Source organism: Lentinus tigrinus, assembly GCF_003813185.1.
Source record: "Lentinus tigrinus ALCF2SS1-7 unplaced genomic scaffold L226scaffold_24, whole genome shotgun sequence".
Lineage (NCBI taxonomy): Eukaryota > Fungi > Basidiomycota > Agaricomycetes > Polyporales > Polyporaceae > Lentinus > Lentinus tigrinus.
In genome coordinates, this window is record NW_027137933.1 from 378,215 (window position 1) to 390,843 (window position 12,629).

General features: G+C 55.7%; 4 protein-coding genes across 4 annotated transcripts; 3 read left to right on the forward strand and 1 right to left on the reverse strand.

Annotated features, from left to right (window-relative positions):
* Window positions 1-928: 928 nt before the first annotated feature.
* L226DRAFT_573343 (HET-domain-containing protein) lies at window positions 929-2,949 on the forward strand (the record flags this gene model as incomplete). Its single annotated transcript, XM_067684835.1, has 2 exons — window positions 929-1,870; window positions 1,930-2,949. 2 exons carry the CDS (start codon window positions 929-931, stop codon window positions 2,947-2,949), a joined length of 1,962 nt encoding a protein of 653 aa, XP_067532868.1.
* Window positions 2,950-4,464: 1,515 nt separating this feature from the next.
* Window positions 4,465-6,168, forward strand: L226DRAFT_615001 (uncharacterized protein). Its single transcript, XM_067686712.1, has 3 exons — window positions 4,465-4,523; window positions 4,580-5,411; window positions 5,461-6,168. Exons 2-3 carry the CDS (start codon window positions 4,610-4,612, stop codon window positions 6,081-6,083), a joined length of 1,425 nt encoding a protein of 474 aa, XP_067532869.1. The 5' UTR covers window positions 4,465-4,523; window positions 4,580-4,609; the 3' UTR covers window positions 6,084-6,168.
* Window positions 6,169-7,315: 1,147 nt separating this feature from the next.
* On the forward strand, window positions 7,316-9,790 carry L226DRAFT_158932 (S-adenosyl-L-methionine-dependent methyltransferase). Its single transcript, XM_067672515.1, has 12 exons — window positions 7,316-7,404; window positions 7,455-7,522; window positions 7,575-7,898; window positions 7,973-8,144; window positions 8,200-8,323; window positions 8,381-8,434; window positions 8,496-8,782; window positions 8,851-8,999; window positions 9,056-9,231; window positions 9,303-9,483; window positions 9,545-9,714; window positions 9,769-9,790. The coding sequence occupies exons 3-11, from the start codon at window positions 7,620-7,622 to the stop codon at window positions 9,680-9,682; spliced, it is 1,560 nt and encodes a 519-aa protein (XP_067532870.1). The 5' UTR covers window positions 7,316-7,404; window positions 7,455-7,522; window positions 7,575-7,619; the 3' UTR covers window positions 9,683-9,714; window positions 9,769-9,790.
* A 10-nt stretch (window positions 9,791-9,800) lies between these two features.
* L226DRAFT_490571 (uncharacterized protein) lies at window positions 9,801-11,903 on the reverse strand. The gene is made up of 3 exons (XM_067677322.1): window positions 11,792-11,903; window positions 11,662-11,733; window positions 9,801-11,596 (listed from the first exon to the last, which is right to left on the reverse strand). The coding sequence occupies exons 2-3, from the start codon at window positions 11,698-11,700 to the stop codon at window positions 9,845-9,847; spliced, it is 1,791 nt and encodes a 596-aa protein (XP_067532871.1). The 5' UTR covers window positions 11,701-11,733; window positions 11,792-11,903; the 3' UTR covers window positions 9,801-9,844.
* Between the last annotated feature and the right edge of the window lie 726 nt (window positions 11,904-12,629).

Consider the following 12,629-nt stretch of genomic DNA (forward strand, 5'->3'; position numbering starts at 1 on the left):
TCGCCTAGGATGAGGGATGAGTTTGGAAAATACTTATGGTTGAATTCAGCCGTAACCTCCGCGAGACACGTCCGCCATCGTTGGGAGCGGTGAGTTGGTGGTCGTCTCGAAGGCGGTGAATCGGAGAATGATGCTCGCCCACGTGGCATCTAGTGACGGCGCCTCGAGTATATCAGCCTTTGCTGCATCGTCTTTGTCTCTCTTGCTCGCTGGGCTTTCTAGATGTCGTTCAATCGCCGCTAGCTATTGCACCTAGTACTTGAATAGTTTCTAGGATGCAATACGCCCTCGAGCACTTGTGCTACCATCGGAGCTCAGAGGAAGACACAGAAATTTCTCGTCAGCCTGTACGTACGATCAACTCAGTGCGTTATCTGCTACTACTAGTCTGGACGTGTCGCTCACGTCGTGCGAGCAAGAACTTTCAGTACTACTGCCTTCGGGCCGTGCTATGTGCTCCCACTGAGTACTGATGATCCCAATCGCATGGTCATGGGGCGGTATCGAAGCGCCATCGCATACATGCTGCCATGGTCTGCATTGCGAGATCCAAGAGTCGATTTCATCTCCGTGAGTGCAAGAAGCTTGACTCCTTTGGTAGACAACGGGTGAGATAGTTGGGTGCTTCCCCATCGATGACACTTGCAGACATGAGGTAGAACCGATAAGACATCATGCATCAGGCCCTCGCTCTTTGCTCACATCACCCACTCAGCCCACTCGTTCACCACAGGTTTCACTGCTCACTCGACTTTAGTGGTGCCCGCTGCGAACAATCGTCCTAGTTATCCTCCCCATCGACTCTACTGGAACAACACCCGTCAGTTCCTGCGTTCCGATCACACGATCTTTTGCCCCGTTCGAGGTATGTGTCCGCTCATTCCGCTGATCGATGATAGTTTCGTGACCGCCATTCGCAGAAAGCCTCATGTGGGTCCTCAGCACCGACCGCGCAGAGCTCCAGTATTTCCGGACCCCCGAGGAGATCAGGGATGGTTTCGCAGCGCTCTCACACGTCTGGGACAAGGAGGAGCAGTCGTTCCAGGACGTTCGGAGGATCCAGGAGGCTTGCGCCAAGGACGGCTCTAACCCGCGCGACTCCGTGTGCGAGAAGATCAGGCGGTGCTGCGAGCTCGCCGAGAGCCACGGATACAAGTGGGTCTGGATCGATACCTGCTGCATCGACAAGACGAGCAGCGCAGAGCTCTCGGAGGCGATCAACTCCATGTTCAACTACTACTCCCTCGCGCGTATCTGCTATGGATACCTGCGGGACATTCCATCCTCCCATGCACAGGCCAATGCCAGTCCCGCGCGTTTTGGCAAAGAAAAGACGCTCTTGGATAGCGTCTGGTTTACCCGGGGCTGGACGCTACAAGAGCTCATCGCCCCTCGTTTCTTCATCTTCGTCTCTATGGAGTGGACACCCGTCGGCTCCAAAGCCGACTTCGCGGACACGATGTCAGAAAGGTTCGATATTCCCGCTGCCGTGCTCCGACTCGAAGCCAGTCACACCGAATACAGCATTGCGCAGCGCATGTCCTGGTTTGGAATGCGAGAAACGACGCGACTGGAGGATGAAGCGTACTGTCTCCTAGGCCTCTTTGACATCCACATACCACCGCTCTACGGCGAGGGAAGGAACGCGTTCAGACGACTGCAGGAGGAGATTTTGAAGCAGTCCGCGGACACAACACTCTTCGCATGGTCGGATCGTGATACGTTGCACGTGTATCACGAGGCCGAGGAGTTCGCCGCACAGACTCGCTCTTGCCTCTTTGCCCCATACCCCTCAGCCTTCCTACAGTCGGAGCATGTAGCATACACGCCTCTGTTGCGTGAACAGCAACGTCGCCAGGGGAAAACCTTTGTGAGTTGAATTTGCGCAGGCTCTTGAATTCAGTACTGACGCGTATGTGGAATGGACAGGACCGGACCTTGTTTCCAGTCGAGCGTGCGGCCGACATGACCTTCTCCGTCACACCGCATGGAGTGCAGGCCCATATACCGGTGATTGAGTCCACCCAAGGGACGTACGCAGACCTCTTTTGGTGTCACGATGATCCGAAACCCACACACCAGTCGTCACGGTCCGGACCCGACCCGCTCCGTTACCTACTTTGCCTCGAGAAAGACCTGGACAGTGATGCAGCTCGACCCTCATCTTGCAGCGCTTCGTACATTGTTTGCGATCTGCGACTGTACGACTACACGCCCCCACGTCGGCCCGGGAGGACGACGAGTGATCGATACGAGCTTCATGGGCAGACGGTGTACGCGTCGTGGCAGACAGTCCTCATCCGGCATCAACCCCCTTCCCAGCGGCTCCCTGGCCAGCTGTTGCTGGACTCTCGCACACCCTTCATTCCGGTTTCTCCTGTTCAGCTCCGCTCCGACGCATCCTTCCGCTTTGACGACGCCCATGTTCGAAAATTCTTTCACCAGTTCTCCGGGGGACGGCTCGATGTTCGCAACCTGAGCGCCGAGCTCCCTGTCTCTGGGCCGTCGACTCTCAGATCTCGCACGTCTTCGCACCCTGAGCAACAGCATCCGCTCGCAACAACAGCGTACACCTTTTCGAAGAACTCAAGATCGGAGAGTCTCGCGATCGTGATCAGAGTTGGGGAATGTCGTTCAAGCGGCGGGGGTCACGGTCGGTCGGCCCCGACTCCTTCCGTGTGGGCGACGGTTAGCGGTGTCGCGCTGTCTTCCCGGTTCTCATCGGATTATATTGACGAGCAGATCTCGGAACTATCGAACGATTCTCGACACCACTGTCTCGAGGATCATGTCTCACAGTGGCGGGACTACGAGAAAACGTTTGACTTGGACATGATCCAGAATACACGGGCATATCACAATGCAGCCGCAGTGACCCTCTCCTTCACGCCCTGCCCTATCAATCCTCGCCGGACGCTCATATTGGACGCCTCTTTCCATTATGATTGATAAGGTCCGTTGTATACATCTCACACCGCAGAATTGTCTTGATTCACCAGAGCAGACATGTCCCGACAACTTGGTGGCACGCCTACCCGCTGGCAGGCAACGCTGCGCACTTGAACCTCTCGATGTATACATACGTCATATCCTATGCAGTCCGTTCGATATGTCCAACTCCTTCAGGTAGCCTGTGCCGCATCAACGCGCAGTTTACAGGGTACACCGACGACCTCAAGATGGCATAGGAGACACGCATCGCGCCGCGGAGACGCTCCCCTCCCTTCCCTCGGACACAGAAAGAGCAGTCAGAATTGAGCGCAGTTGGACCTTCCGTTAGGCGTGCGTCCGCAATCCTTAACACCGAGCGTGCATACCAAGTTGAGGTTCGCCGATGAGTTAGTTTGAGGCTGCGGTCCTCTCCGGCCATAGAAATATTGAGTTAAGCTTACGAGAGGCGTAATGTGAGGGGACGGTCGCTGTGGATGGAATGGGCTCGTGCTGGGCTGATAACTTGATCGCGGCACCTTTGCGTGCAGCAAGACGTTTCCAAGGCCCAGCATTCGCTATAGGTCAGAGAACCGTCAGCACTCAATCGCAGAAGGGCAGCGAGGGTCGAAAATGGCGCCATATTTCTCGGGGAGCTACCGTCGCGCATCCGAACACGCGAACAAGCAGGGCAGTGGAACATGGTTCAACGAAATGAAGAGATACTGACATTCGTGCTCTCCAGTTATGATGATCTTCTCTTCCCCCTGTATATCCGCCTCCATCGCCCGAGAAGATTCGCGGATATGCCAGAGCAACTGGTTAACAATCCCCAGTGCTATGCAACGCGGGGTGCCGGGAGTGAGAGCTGATGGAATAGGGAAAAGAGACCAGGGCGAAGGGGGGGACAGGGCGAAGGGGGAGACGGGACGAAGACAGAGGCAGTAACGACACAGAACACGGTGTTCACTCACGTATACGCCTGGATGGACTCACCTTTGCGACTAGCACCGTATGAATATACCTGTCCAGCTCGTCGACTCTTTGTATTGTACGTGATACCACGCATCGTCTTTGCTGCGTGAATTTGCTCATACCTCAGCCTCATCGCAGACGGCCAGGACATCGAACAGCCCTTTCATCGCTTTCTATCTGCAACTTAGTAAGACGTACAGCTCAATTTCAGTACATGGGAACGTACTCACATCAGTATACCGTTGAGTATCTGCAGCAGTCGTCCTGATTTGTCTGAGTAAGCCAGCTCGAACGACGAGGATCAACAAGTTTCCTCCGTTGCCGGTATTCCCGCCAAATTCCGAGTCAGCTTGCCGTGGCGTTCCTCATGCATCATGTCTTGAAGTGCAGTAGGGTTGCGCCGAGGACTTGAGAAGACCATACTCTTATGGCTGATCACAGAAGTAAGTAAGTAGAACGGTAACCGCGCACTTGGCGCCTGCAGGCGCTGTTTGTGCATGTTAGGGCCAGAAGAGGCTATTGGCCTCAGCGTATCGGAGGTGAGTACGTGCTGTACATACATCTCGACAGCAAGACCGTTACGGTGGGCTTTCAGCTGCACTCCTGTATCACAGGCTTGTGTGAGTGACAGACTCCCGAAGCTCGACTTAGCAGATTGACTGTGTAATCGGAACAGAAACACCCTCCCACTGCTACACCACGAGCCATGTCAAAGGCTGCACCCTGCATTGACCGATCTTTGACGGATTCGACTGTCCTTGCCTCGGCATGCAAAATACTACTCCCTAAATTGTCCGAGTTCATTCTGCCCGAGCTGGAGAAGCAAGCGGGGAAAAAAGCGCTCCTCGATGCCCTGGCTACGCTTTGCGCACTACAAGAGGGCTGCGACCGCGTCGCTCTTGCGCTCAGCATGGGTCCGGACGGTCCGGAGCTCCTCGTGTCGTCAGCTACACCCATTTCTTCTACTGTGCAGGCCGCATTGTCGACGTGGTCCAACCTCCTACGCGTCGTGGTGAAGGAGTCCGACCCGCTGATGGGTCCCAAGATACCGGATAGTAGCTCTTCCACCGTGGAGGAGACGAGTACGGCTCTTACTGAGGCGCAGAAGGCGTTGATTTTGTCACTGTACCAGTCATCACTGACAAAATTTCGAGCCCATTTCGCCTGGAACGAGTTGGACGAGTTCAGATACTGCTCGGACGAGTCGGATGCCGAGGATGCCGAGGACGATTCGGATGACGAGGACAACGAGGACGACCTGAAAGGAGGCCTTAACACCCTCCGTGATAAACAGACAAAACTCGGAAACGGGAGTGTGGCGGTGGACAATCCCCATTTCGAACGTTTGCGGATGCCGCTGCATTCTTATCTGGAGTCCTTTACCCCCATCTTCGACAAATCATCACTCTTGAACTCCGACGACATTCTTCGTATGCACTGGGCCGGGAAGTACGTCTGCGAGATCCTTGAAGACGAGAAGCTTCGCGACTGTTTCGTGTTTCAGCTAGGTATGTAGTATGATAGTGCGATTCAGATACACTACTGATGAGTGCTCAGGTCTTATCCCACGGGACTTAGACAAGCTTTGCATGCTCTATATCATCACGACCAACCTGATCTCAGCCGCGCTCTCCGAGGAGATTCAGCCCATGCTGCTGAGTTATTCCGGGATATCCGTGCGTATAATCGAGCGGCCCGAACCTCGTGCTTTCGTCGCAGACGCGAGTAAGGAGAGCGTGGATAGGATGTTACCGTGCCGCGGTTCCCACTGGACGACCGACATATGCAACAGTATTCCGGAGAAGGTACCATTGATGTCCACCATGAAGTTTAGTTGGGACCAGAAGAACTCGTACACATATAACTGTGTGGTTCCACACTGCGAGGCCCTCCTCCTCTCCTCGATCGTCCAGGAAGGGCTCTCTGTCTACCCGTACATTGCCACCTCTCAAGACCCATGCTTCTTCTGTCGCCAGTACTTCGTCGCAGTGAACGCCTACTTGTCCAAGGACGATGAGTGTGCCCTTCGGTTCATACCGATTTATTCTAGTACTGAAGGGCCACTCGTACTCCCATGGGTCATGCCGGAAGGTCCTGGGAACACGGAGCACCAGTTGCGCGTACAGAATGTGTTTTTGACGACGCTCAAGGCGCATCTTTTTGATTGCCTTTCCGTTTAGAGATAATTAGTATGCGTTCAGATCGGCGCTGTATTGTTCGCGGTTGTAGATAAACATGGACATTTCATAGTCCTCCTTTGTGGCCGTCAAGTATGACAAAGTTGTTCCAGCGGCCGCTGAGCCGCGTGAGCGCACATCCATTTCCAAGCGCTTGCTCGTCCGACAGTTTCCTGCTTCTTTCAGAATCTTACCACAACCGCACGCTCGATTGCACGCTCGCTGTCTTGCTCTTCCTCGTTCAGCTATGATAAGCTGTGTTCATCCTACTACGCACTACTCGTTTCTCGCTGGACACCGACACTCAGGAGAATTGCGGTGCGAGCAAGCCAGGCGGCCTTGACCTCCACCGCGTCCATCTGGCGGAACTTAAACCCAACCTCTCCCATCCTGAGTATTCCATCGGAAATCTTTAGTCTCCGTCGAGCAAGATGACGGAGTTGGATGTATATGTCACATCGAGTGCTCTCCTCGGCCCACAAAATTTGATGCTGAGCGTTGGAACGTTGACTGCACGACTGGAATCGCGTTGATGGGCAAGGTCAAGGGTTCGTTTGCACAGGGCTAGTTGCGTCTGTCCCCCACAGTGAGTTGCCAGCTTCGGGTTTCCGCTGTAGACTTCAAACATCTGACGATACGTAGCACGGCTCCCGGCCTACGCTCGCTGGGACGCGTCGCGGTAAACTGGTGCCAGTCCTTTCTGTATGTCACGTTCAACATGAGACGAGCAGCCAACTCAACCCGTATTCAGGATGCCAGCGAACGTCGTAGAATGCCGTTCAGTGTCATCTGCGACTGGGCTATTATATCTCAGGTATGCTATATCGAGGTCATCGTTCAGTGCAAGACAGACGGTGCGTATCAAGTTTCGCTCTTCAATGCTATTGAAATTGACTACGGCGTAGTGACAGTGCCAGTGACGTGTCGGAGACCTGCAGCTTCGTTGCCAGTGACGTGTTGGAGACCTGCGCCTTCGTTGCCAGAGAGCCGTAGTCTGCACGTTCGAAGTATCCTCCGCAACATGGCGCACCATACCCCCAGTTCATCCTTTACGTGCGACCGCCTCGGCTACGACTCTCGTGTCCCGCTGATAACGCATCGCCATCATCTGGACCCCTGCTTTAGCGTCGCCAACTCGAAGCTTCGTCCCGCCCGCGCAGTCAGCTGAGGAGCTGCCGAAATCATTCAGAAGCTAGATGCTTGAAAATCAGATTAACGCCCTCTCGGAAAGGCAAGTCGTACTCGAATCCTCCTGCGCGGAGCCGCACTGCGTCTCAAGACGTGGGGACACGATATGTTGCAGCGCCAGGATAAACGTATTTCGGTGAGCTCGTCCCATGCATACACAACCAGCGCAATCTTACCGTGTTCTAGTTCGTCCGATGGAGCCCCAAGGGCCGCGGATATTGGATGCCATCGTCCGCCTTGAAATCAGAACATTCGTATGTCGTCATTCGTATGTCGGCCATCATGGCTTTTCACATCATAACACAGATATAAGGGAGTGATCCAGCTTGGTGCTGAACGTGTCGGCCCAACATGACGTTCGCATCCCTTCGTGCTCTACACGCCCTCATAGGCGCCGCCATAGACGATATGGAGCGGGTCTATCACGAGCGCTCCCCTAATCTCGACTATCCCTCCATCGACAAGCCGTACTACAAGGCTGCCGAGCACACTCCGGAGGAGGAACTAGCAGAGACCCTTGCGTCCGATCCTTCCGTCGCCGCTGCGGCGAAGCAAATCGTAGCGGCGTGCGGGCACCTGAGCCACACCGTGAACAAGCCATGGTTCGGGCTGATGGAGGATGTTCAGGCGGTACGCATCACATCTCTACTCCTTGCCCGTCCTAATCCCCTCACGATGCGCGCTCGCACACTTTGGCTTAACAGGGCCAATTCTCTGAGTGCATTCGCTTCATGGAGACAGCCAACGTCGTCGAGATTCTGCGTGAAGCCGGACCGGAGGGACTGCACGTCGACGAGCTTCTCAAGCAGATCCTGGCATTGCGCCCGAAGACGAACCCGGCGGCGGGTGATGGACCGCTTACCCCTGCTCACCTAGGTCAGTGTCCTGCTTTGTACATTGCAGCTGAGATCAGCAGCTCATCCCTATATAGGGCACATCTTGAGGCTGCTCGCGACTTCCCACTACTTGCGCGAGGTGAAACCGAACGTCTTCGCGAACAACAGGGTATCATCGTACATCGACAGTGGCAAGTCTGTCGCGTACTTGTGCGAGTCGTGAGTTTTCCGTCGGAGAGGACGGCATGGGCCGCGATCGCTGATGGGGCTCTGCAGGCCGGACAAGAAGTACACCGACACTGACGGTGTTGCGGCGTTCGTCGCGCTAACGTACGTCGTTCTCATGTCCGTCGCACAAGGTCCAATACTGAAATCGCATTCACACCCCCAGAGGCGACGAAGCGATCAAATTCTGTGCCTGCATCACGGACTGGGCTCTTCCCGACCTCACGCCCACAGACGCAATCGACGTCAACTACGCCCTCGAGTCATCCTCCGACCAGGCCGAAACGAAGTCAAAGGAGAACAAGTGGGTCGCGCCGTTCAACCTCGCCTTCAATACTCAGCTCGGGTACTTCCCGTGGCTCGAGCAGCCGGGGAACGAGGCCCGCTTTAACCGATTCGGCCATGCGATGACTGGAACGAGGCAGTGGGAGACGAAGAACTTCATCCTCCAGGGTAAGCGACATCACATCGATCCTGGTGTTCTGCTGGGAGACCCGTACGCTGACTCGATCGCTCTACAGGCTTCTCCTGGGAGGACCTGCCTGAAGGCTCTGTGTTGATAGATGTTGGCGGAGGCATCGGCGCCACTTCGATCATCGTGGCGGAGGCGCATCCACACCTCCGTGTGGTCGTCGAAGACCGCGAACAGGTCGTTTCTACTGCCGTCTCGGTACGTCGATCCAGAACCTTCTCCATGTGGTCCCTGTTCTCACAGCACATGGGCAGGCATGGGGACCGCAGTACGCGCCGCTCTTCGAATCTGGGCGCATGTCGTACCGCCCACGCGACTTCTTCGAGTCGTGGGATCCGCTTACCCTCTCGGATGGTAAGACCGTCAACGCTCCGTCCGTCTTCATGGTACGGTTGGTCCTCCACGATTGGTCTGATGACGACTCGCGGAAGTGAGTACTATCTTCTGCCTTCTGCTCTGTCCGAGTTTCGCTTACAGCGGGCTGGCCAAATTGCAACGCAGGATCCTAAGTCGGCTTCGTGCAGCGGCAGGTCCCGACACCAAGCTCCTGATCGGCGACATGCTTCTTCCCTTCGCCTGTCATGACGACACATCTCCTGAATCATCTTTCGCTCCGAAAGATTCGCCCCTTCTTCCAAACCTCGGGAAGGGTAACGTTCACGGTTACCTTATCGATATCATGGTGAGTGGCCGTCAGCGTCCCGGAGGTAGGATCCCGAGCTGATATTCTATCCCGGATATAGATGATGGGTATGTTCAATGCGAGAGAGAAGACGGTCGCAGAGATGTCCGCCTTGTTGCTATCTGCAGGGTGGAAGGTCACGGACATCAGGCGCACACCGGGTAACTTGTGGGCGTACACAACTGCAGTCCCTGTTTGACCTGGTAATTGTAACAGTATGCTTAGAGTGAGGTGAGTCTGATTCTGACCACTCGGTACTTCACGCGTTGACTGGTTGTTGCGCAGCAGCCTATACGTTGTATTATAGTCGTTCCCATGGATATCGCATGTTTTATCTATACGACACGAAATGTTTAACGAATCAAGCTTCCCATACAGCTACATGCCGGTACGCCTCGGTATCGCGACTACTGGAGAACGAAGCCAGAACGTCGTCTCGAGTCAGCTGGATGTGCAACTGCAGGTCGTCTTGTCCAAGCTCGTCAGACAGGTCCTCGTCGTCTGTCGAGCCCGCGCCATCCTTCGCGCCCTCCAGGTCCGCCACGTCGCCCGATCTGTCTGCCTCCCCGCTGTCACCTTCGATCTCATCCTCCTCGTCAGCGTCCGAATCGTCCCCTTCGGACTCAGAATTACTCTCGCGGGTGGGACGCCACAGCCGCGGGGACATCCCGTCTCTCGCATACGCGTCCGGCCAGTCCTCGTCGTCGAGGATCTGCCGGCGCATGCACCGATCCCGAGACATCAACGCGAACCCAGTCTGCGCCACCACAGCCCGCGGTAACCGGTAGTACAGGACTTGGTCCGAGTCTTCGTCGAGGAGCGCTGGGTTGCAGATGGCCGGCCAGTCTGGACTGCGAGTGGACGTGCGGGTGCTGTGTTTCCACTGGGGACCAGGGAGCCGCGATGTTGCGAGCAGGCGGACACAACGGAGGGACGGCACCTGGCTCGGCGAGGATATCAGCTGCTCTCGCAAGGTACCGTGCTCTGGGTCCGGTCCTGGGAGGGTCTTCTCATGTACCTCACACCAGAGGTCCAGGTAGCGTAGCGTCGGGGAGTTGAGGGAGATTTGTACCGACGTGATGGGCAGCCCGTTCGGCCACGTCGCGAACATGGACAGAGGTGCGATGAAGTGCTCGAGTCTGGGGCATGCGACCCCTACGGACTCGATCGACTCCCAGCGCGACTTCCTCAGGGCGTCGGCGATGGGGTAGAGGTGGAGGTAGGTGAGGCTCTGTCCGACGGTCTGAATCAGATCGTCGACAGAGGCCCACTCGCGAAGCATGATTGTCAGGCGCGCGAGACGCGGCATCTGCCAGGACGAGCGTATGTAGTGGTCGATACCTGCATGGCTGCCGTAGTAGATCTGTAGCTCCCTGAGACGGGGCAACTTGTGTGGCGGTAAGGCCGCTAAAGAAAAACATTCTGGGCAGGCTCTGAGGGTACCGAGCGTCAGGGACTCGAGGCGCTCCGCCGATGCAAGCATTTCATGGATACATCGGATCGTCGCGCAGTCGAGCGGCATGGCGAGATCTAGGGAACGTAGCCCAGATACGAGACAATGAGTGAGGAGCGGTTCGAGCTGCAGCGAGAAGGATTGCTGGTACAACCACGTCGGGTTGTACCAGCCGCTGAACTGGGGATCATGTTCTTCGTAAGGGCCGACGATGGGGAAGTTGTCGTGTGGACGGTAGGAGAAGCTAGAGAGTGCCGTGCACTGGGAGAGGATGAAGGAGAGATCATCCCTGATGACGTCGCTGCAGGGAAGCCATACTGGACAGGAGTCGATCCGAATGGTCTTGACCAGCAAAGCGAGCTTCGGGCCAAGGTCGGAAGAGCGTAAGGTCTGCGCGAGGGCCGATATCTGACCCATGCGACGGATGACTATGTCTTCATAGAGGATCTCCATCCCTGGCCAGTACGACGTTTTGCATATCAGAGGGAGGGCTTTCCTCAAGCGCAGCTCCCGCAGCCAAGGATTGTTGGCGCCCTGAGAAACGGCCGGGTCGTACTGGTAATAGGGCAGGCGCGTCTCCCTGAATATGCGCTGCTTGAGTTCCGGGGGGAGGTCCTCGAAGGTTCGCTTCGGGGGAGCTGTTACCTCGGGTTGCCATTGCTGCCAGCAGATCGTACATGAGCACTCTGACAATGATGACTTCGGAGAGCGCGGCGATCGCTTACTTCTCCTTGACGCATCAGCGCAAGCATCGCCGCCTTCATGGCAGCATGCTCCCTGCGCAAGAGCGCTATTTCCTGCATAGAGTGGACCGAGGATGAGCAGAACTGTGGTTGAGATGACTGGGCGACATACGGGTAGTAGCTCTGCGACTTGCCCCTCGAGACAGGTTATATGCGTCTCGTGTATCGCAACGTCCTGTTTGAGCTTCGCATTTTCTTCCCGGAGCTGGGCAACTCTTGACAGGATACCGTCGAGTAGTTCGTCCATGTGCCTACCTTCTGCCGTGACTCGTGACGTTGACGGGCCCGGGAAAGCTGAGAGGGACAACTCCGTTAGAATATCAACTAAAGCCGGCATCCTCACAGACACATCTTACATACCGCTGACGGGTGTAGAACACACTGTAAAGAGGCGTTAGGGGTATGCAACAGACTTGCGAGTTGCAGTAGGCCGCCCACGTGGCGAATGCGTGGATCTGACCCATCGGATAAAGCAGTGTCCGAGGTGTGCTGTGTGCAAGTAGCGCTCTATATTCCGAGTACACGCATACACATAACCGTACCGTTGGTACCAGACGTAGACGTACAGTAGTTCATAAGAAGATTCGATAACCGACCCATCCTTCCGCCACGAGTCCGGTGTTACCACTGAGCTGCAGCATGATCACAGTGGAAATAAAGCTAAAAGTTCAACGTCATGCGCGAAGGCACTAGTCAGCCTTCGTCCAATTTCAGCACTAGATACTCACTACGCAGGCGTTCGACGTCCTCCTCATCCGTGTCTTCCAAGAAAGCCAACACTCGTCGACCTTCGCCTTCCGACATATCCTGCGAATACCTCCCGTCCTCTCCAGAGACGATCCGCCACCACCGACTCGTGTCTGCATCCTCCCACCGAGCGTAGCGGATTTTAGGAACAAAGTTTCCGCCCGGAATACCCAGCTCGAAGAAGGTAAGCGTCGGAATAGCAT